Here is a 7012-nt window from a genome sequence, read left to right as displayed (position 1 = left end):
GGTTATAGGGGTCTGTAGTAGAGGAGGGGGGGTTATAGGGGTCTGTAGTAGAGGAGGGGGGTTATAGGGGTCTGTAGTAGAGGAGGGGGGTTATAGGGGTCTGTAGTAGAGGAGGGGGGGTTATAGGGGTCTGTAGTAGAGGAGGGGGGTTATAGGGGTCTGTAGTAGAGGAGGGGGGTTATAGGGTCTGTAGTAGAGGAGGGGGTTATAGGGGTCTGTAGTAGAGGAGGGGGTTATAGGGGTCTGTAGTAGAGGAGGGGGGTTATAGGGGTCTGTAGTAGAGGAGGGGGGGTTATAGGGGTCTGTAGTAGAGGAGGGGGGGTTATAGGGGTCTGTAGTAGAGGAGGGGGGTTATAGGGGTCTGTAGTAGAGGAGGGGGGGTTATAGGGGTCTGTAGTAGAGGAGGGGGGTCTGTAGTAGAGGAGGGGGGGTCTGTAGTAGAGGAGGGGGGTCTGTAGTAGAGGAGGGGGGGTCTGTAGTAGAGGAGGGGGGTCTGTAGTAGAGGAGGGGGGGTCTGTAGTAGAGGAGGGGGGTTATAGGGGTCTGTAGTAGAGGAGGAGGGGTTATAGGGGTCTGTAGTAGAGGAGGGGGGTTATAGGGGTCTGTAGTAGAGGAGGGGGGGTTATAGGGGTCTGTAGTAGAGGAGGGGGGTTATAGGGGTCTGTAGTAGAGGAGGGGGGTTATAGGGGTCTGTAGTAGAGGAGGGGGTTATAGGGGTCTGTAGTAGAGGAGGGGGGGTCTGTAGTAGAGGAGGGGGGGTCTGTAGTAGAGGAGGGGGGTCTGTAGTAGAGGAGGGGGGTCTGTAGTAGAGGAGGGGGGTTATAGGGGTCTGTAGTAGAGGAGGGGGGTTATAGGGGTCTGTAGTAGAGGAGGGGGTTATAGGGGTCTGTAGTAGAGGAGGGGGTTATAGGGGTCTGTAGTAGAGGAGGGGGTTATAGGGGTCTGTAGTAGAGGAGGGGGGTTATAGGGGTCTGTAGTAGAGGAGGGGGGTTATAGGGGTCTGTAGTAGAGGAGGGGGGTTATAGGGGTCTGTAGTAGAGGAGGGGGTTATAGGGGTCTGTAGTAGAGGAGGGGGATTATAGGGGTCTGTAGTAGAGGAGGGGGGTTATAGGGGTCTGTAGTAGAGGAGGGGGGTTATAGGGGTCTGTAGTAGAGGAGGGGGGGTTATAGGGGTCTGTAGTAGAGATGGGGGGTTATAGGGGTCTGTAGTAGAGGGGGGTTATAGGGGTCTGTAGTAGAGGAGGGGGGATTATAGGGGTCTGTAGTAGAGGAGGGGGGTTATAGGGGTCTGTAGTAGAGGAGGGGGGTTATAGGGGTCTGTAGTAGAGGGGGGTTATAGGGGTCTGTAGTAGAGGAGGGGGGTTATAGGGGTCTGTAGTAGAGGAGGGGGGTTATAGGGGTCTGTAGTAGAGGAGGGGGGTGATAGGGGTCTGTAGTAGAGGAGGGGGGTTATAGGGGTCTGTAGTAGAGGAGGGGGGTTATAGGGGTCTGTAGTAGAGGAGGGGGGTTATAGGGGTCTGTAGTAGAGGGGGTTATAGGGGTCTGTAGTAGAGGAGGGGGGTTATAGGGGTCTGTAGTAGAGGGGGGGTTATAGGGGTCTGTAGTAGAGGGGGGTTATAGAGGTCTGTAGTAGAGGAGGGGGGTTATAGGGGTCTGTAGTAGAGGAGGGGGGTTTATAGGGGTCTGTAGTAGAGGAGGGGGTTATAGGGGTCTGTAGTAGAGGAGGGGGTCTGTAGTAGAGGAGGGGGGTTATAGGGGTCTGTAGTAGAGGAGGGGGGGTCTGTAGTAGAGGAGGGGGGTTATAGGGGTCTGTAGTAGAGGAGGAGGGGTTATAGGGGTCTGTAGTAGAGGAGGAGGGGTTATAGGGGTCTGTAGTAGAGGAGGGGGGTTATAGGGGTCTGTAGTAGAGGAGGGGGGTTATAGGGGTCTGTAGTAGAGGAGGAGGGTTATAGGGGTCTGTAGTAGAGGAGGAGGGTTATAGGGGTCTGTAGTAGAGGAGGGGGTTATAGGGGTCTGTAGTAGAGGGGGGGTCTGTAGTAGAGGAGGGGGGTTATAGGGGTCTGTAGTAGAGGAGGGGGTTATAGGGGTCTGTAGTAGAGGAGGGGGGGTTATAGGGGTCTGTAGTAGAGGAGGGGGGTTATAGGGGTCTGTAGTAGAGGAGGGGGTCTGTAGTAGAGGAGGGGGTTATAGGGGTCTGTAGTAGAGGAGGGGGGTTATAGGGGTCTGTAGTAGAGGAGGGGGGTCTGTAGTAGAGGAGGGGGGTTATAGGGGTCTGTAGTAGAGGAGGGGGGGTTATAGGGGTCTGTAGTAGAGGAGGGGGGTTATAGGGGTCTGTAGTAGAGGAGGGGGGGTTATAGGGGTCTGTAGTAGAGGAGGGGGGTTATAGGGGTCTGTAGTAGAGGAGGGGGGGTTATAGGGGTCTGTAGTAGAGGAGGGGGTTATAGGGTCTGTAGTAGAGGAGGGGGGTTATAGGGGTCTGTAGTAGAGGAGGGGGGTTATAGGGGTCTGTAGTAGAGGAGGGGGGTTATAGGGGTCTGTAGTAGAGGAGGGGGGTCTGTAGTAGAGGAGGGGGGTTATAGGGGTCTGTAGTAGAGGGGGGGTTATAGGGGTCTGTAGTAGAGGAGGGGGGTTATAGGGTCTGTAGTAGAGGAGGGGGGGGTTATAGGTGTCTGTAGTAACGAGGGGGGGGTCCATAGTGCATGGGCATGTTGATGTCTATATTGTTTGGGTTGTTGTTGACCTGGTTGAGAGGGGGGTGGTAGTTGAGGGGGGGCAGGTGGAGGAGCGGGGGCACGTAGGGGGCGGGGGGCAAGGGCTGGCGATGAGGCAGAATGACACGAGGAGGGACCAATAGGGGCGCTCGCACCGCCTGTGGAGGGAGGGCTGCTCGAGGTCGCTTAGCAACCACCACAGGTTCCGGGGGCGGGCCGACCCTCTTCCCTGAAGTCTCTGAGAGACAGTGAGAGAGAGGAGGAAGAGAGAAATGTCAGTTAGTCCAGGGTGATAGATGACCTATCAGGGTGATAGATGACCTATCAGGGTGATAGATGACCTATCAGTTAGTCCAGGATGATAGATGACCTATGAGTTAGTCAGGATGATAGATGACCTATCAGTTAGTCCAGGATGATAGATGACCTATCAGTTAGTCAGGATGATAGATGACCTATCAGTTAGTCAGGGTGATAGATGACCTATCAGGGTGATAGATGACCTATCCGTTAGTCAGGGTGATAGATGACCTATCCGTTAGTCCAGGGTGATAGATGACCTATCAGTTAGTCCAGGGTGATAGATGACCTATCAGTTAGTCCAGGGTGATAGATGACCTATCAGTTAGTCCAGGGTGATAGATGACCTATCAGTTAGTCCAGGGTGATAGATGACCTATCAGTTAGTCCAGGGTGATAGATGACCTATCAGTTAGTCCAGGGTGATAGATGACCTATCAGTTAGTCCAGGGTGATAGATGACCTATCAGTTAGTCCAGGGTGATAGATGACCTATCAGGGTGATAGTTGACCTATCAGGGTGATAGATGACCTATCAGGGTGATAGATGACCTATCAGGGTGATAGATGACCTATCAGGGTGATAGATGACCTATCAGGGTGATAGATGACCTATCAGGGTGATAGATGACCTATCAGGGTGATAGATGACCTATCAGGGTGATAGATGACCTATCAGGGTGATAGATGACCTATCAGGGTGATAGATGACCTATCAGGGTGATAGATGACCTATCAGTTAGTCCAGGGTGATAGATGACCTATCAGTTAGTCAGGGTGATAGATGACCTATCAGTTAGTCCAGGGTGATAGATGACCTATCAGGGTGATAGATGACCTATCAGGGTGATAGATGACGTATCAGGGTGATAGATGACCTATCAGGGTGATAGATGACCTATCAGGGTGATAGATGACCTATCAGGGTGATAGATGACCTATCAGTTAGTCCAGGGTGATAGATGACCTATCAGTTAGTCAGGGTGATAGATGACCTATCAGTTAGTCCAGGGTGATAGATGACCTATCAGTTAGTCCAGATGATAGATGACCTATCAGTTAGTCCAGGGTGATAGATGACCTATCAGTTAGTCCAGATGATAGATGACCTATCAGTTAGTCCAGGGTGATAGATGACCTATCAGTTAGTCCAGGGTGATAGATGACCTATCAGTTAGTCAGGGTGATAGATGACCTATCAGTTAGTCCAGGGTGATAGATGACCTATCAGTTAGTCCAGGGTGATAGATGACCTATCAGTTAGTCCAGGGTGATAGATGACCTATCAGTCCAGATGATAGATGACCTATCAGTCCAGATGATAGATGACCTATCAGTTAGTCCAGGGTAATAGATGACCTATCAGTTAGTCCAGGGTGATAGATGACCTATCAGTTAGTCCAGGTGATAGATGACCTATCAGTTAGTCAGGGTGATAGATGTTAGTCAGGGTGATAGATGACCTATCAGTTAGTCAGGGTAATAGATGACCTATCAGTTAGTCCAGGGTAATAGATGACCTATCAGTTAGTCCAGGGTAATAGATGACCTATCAGTTAGTCCAGGGTGATAGATGACCTATCAGTTAGTCCAGGGTGATAGATGACCTATCAGTTAGTCCAGGGTGATAGATGACCTATCAGTTAGTCCAGGGTGATAGATGACCTATCAGTTAGTCCAGATGATAGATGACCTATCAGTTAGTCCAGATGATAGATGACCTATCAGTTAGTCCAGGGTAATAGATGACCTATCAGTTAGTCCAGGGTGATAGATGACCTATCAGTTAGTCCAGGGTGATAGATGACCTATCAGTTAGTCAGGGTGATAGATGACCTATCAGTTAGTCAGGGTGATAGATGACCTATCAGTTAGTCAGGGTGATAGATGACCTATCAGTTAGTCAGGGTGATAGATGACCTATCAGTTAGTCAGGGTGATAGCTGTTAGTAGATTACCCATAGTGCCAGAGGGACAGTATTAGACAGTAACACCGACCTGCGTTCTTCTTGTTGAGTTCTTTCTCCCCCTCTTTCTGAATCTCCTGAATGATGCGCTCGTCGTCTTGCTGTAGAGAGACACACACACATTAGCCGGTCCTCTGTAGCTAGCAACGGCGCTAGCAACGGCAGGGGAGTGGGTTCGATTCCCGGGGACCACCCATACGCAAAATGTATGCACGCAGGACTAAGTCGCTTTGGATAAAATCATCTGCTGAAAGCCATTTTATAATATTATAATTAGCTGTTGGCCAAGAACACCTTGGTTGGCTAGCGTGCTAACTCTTAACTAGCGTTAGCTCTTTGTTAGGCTAACGTGGCTACTGCTGTTAGCGCTGGGCTAACGTGGCTACTGCTGTTAGCGCTGGGCTAACGTGGCTACTGCTGTTAGCGCTGGGCTAACGTGGCTACTGCTGTTAGCGCTGGGCTAACGTGGCTACTGCTGTTAGCGCTGGGCTAACGTGGCTACTGCTGTTAGTGCTGTTAATGCTCTGTATATAACAGGTAGGGTGTGTGTTCACTGTGGGGTCTGTGTGTGTGTGTGTGTGTGTGAGTGTTACTGTGGAGTGTGTGTATGTGTGTGTGTGTGTGTGTGTGTGTGTGTGTGTGTGTGTGTGTGTGTGTGTGTGTGTGTGTTACTGTGGAGTGTGTGTATGTGTGTGTGTGTGTGTTCACCGTGGGGTCCGTGTGTGTGTGTGTGCTCACCGTGGGGTCTGTGTGTGTGTGTGTGTGTGTCACTGTGGAGTGTGTGCTCACTGTGGGGTCTGTGTGTGTGTGTGTGTGTGTGTGTGTGTTCACCGTGGGGTCTGTCTCTGTGTGTGTGTGTGTGTGTGTGTGTGTGTGTGTGTGTGTGTGTGTGTGTGTGTGTGTGCTCCCCGTGGGGGTCTGTGTGTGTGCTCACCGTGGGGGTCTGTGTGTGTGTGCTCACCGTGGGGGTCTGTGTGTGTGTGTGTGTGTGCTCATCGTGGGGTCTGTGTGTGTGTGTGTGTGTGTGTGTGTGTGTGTGTGTGTGTGCTCACCGTGGGGTCTGTCCAGAGGGAACACTTGCGGCAGTGCCTACAGGGAGCGCCAGGTGAGCGAGCGTGCTGACAGAAGTGGTTGTATCCACTGATTGGCTCTCGGCACAGGTAACACATGTAGCTTCCACAACGACACCACATCCTGTTACACCCTTCAGACTTCACCAGACCCGTTCCGCACTTCACACACTTCCTGACCCGCGCCGCTGTCATACGCTCCTCACTGTAGGGGATAGAGAGGAGTTAGGATCCTAGTTTGGACCCTAGTTAGTGCCCTAGTTGGGGCCCTAGATGGGGCCCTAGTTGGGACCCTAGATGGGATCCTAGTTAGGACCCTAGTTGGGGCCCTAGATGGGGCCCTAGTTAGGACCTTAGATGGGACCCTAGTTAGGACCCTAGTTGGGGCCCTAGATGGGACCCTAGATGGGACCCTAGTTAGGACCCTAGTTGGGGCCCTAGTTGGGGCCCCAGATGGGGCCCTAGTTAGTGCCCTAGTTGGGGCCCTAGTTGGGGCCCTAGTTGGTAGATGGGGCCCTAGTTAGGACCCTAGTTGGTAGATGGGACCCTAGATGAGACTCTACATGGGACCCTAGTTGGGACCCTAGTTGGGACCCCAGATGAGACCCTAGTTGGGACCCCAGTTGGGACCCCAGTTGGGGCCCTAGTTGGGACCCTAGTTAGGACCCCAGTTGGGACCCTAGTTGGGACCCTAGATGGGACCCTAGATGGGACCCTAGATGGGGCCCTAGTTGGGGCCCCAGTTCGGGCCCTAGTTGGGACCCCAGTTGGGGCCCTAGATGGGAGCCTGACTAGTCAGATCTGATGGTTCTGGCAGACTACTTCCTGTCTGTCAGCTGCAGGAAGTCTGAGGAGCTGTGGATAGCAACAACAGGAAGTACTGGACGCGTGTGGTAAGTGTGTTTGTTGTGAGTGTATTAAAGTGTGTTAGCGTGTATTAACACTGTGTGTATTAGTGTGTGTG

General features: G+C 52.0%; 1 protein-coding gene across 1 annotated transcript; it reads right to left on the bottom strand.

Moving 5' to 3' along the window:
* Positions 1-2587: 2587 nt before the first annotated feature.
* Positions 2588-6403, bottom strand: LOC106595856 (E3 ubiquitin-protein ligase RNF216-like). Its single transcript, XM_045713412.1, has 3 exons — positions 6031-6403; positions 5010-5079; positions 2588-2949 (listed from the first exon to the last, which is right to left on the bottom strand). Exons 1-3 carry the CDS (start codon positions 6241-6243, stop codon positions 2660-2662), a joined length of 573 nt encoding a protein of 190 aa, XP_045569368.1. The 5' UTR covers positions 6244-6403; the 3' UTR covers positions 2588-2659.
* Between the last annotated feature and the right edge of the window lie 609 nt (positions 6404-7012).

This window comes from Salmo salar, unplaced genomic scaffold, assembly GCF_905237065.1.
Source record: "Salmo salar unplaced genomic scaffold, Ssal_v3.1, whole genome shotgun sequence".
NCBI classification, from domain to species: Eukaryota; Metazoa; Chordata; class Actinopteri; order Salmoniformes; family Salmonidae; genus Salmo; species Salmo salar.
The sequence above is the reverse complement of the archived record's forward strand: the minus strand, read 5'-3'. Positions and strand labels throughout refer to the sequence as shown.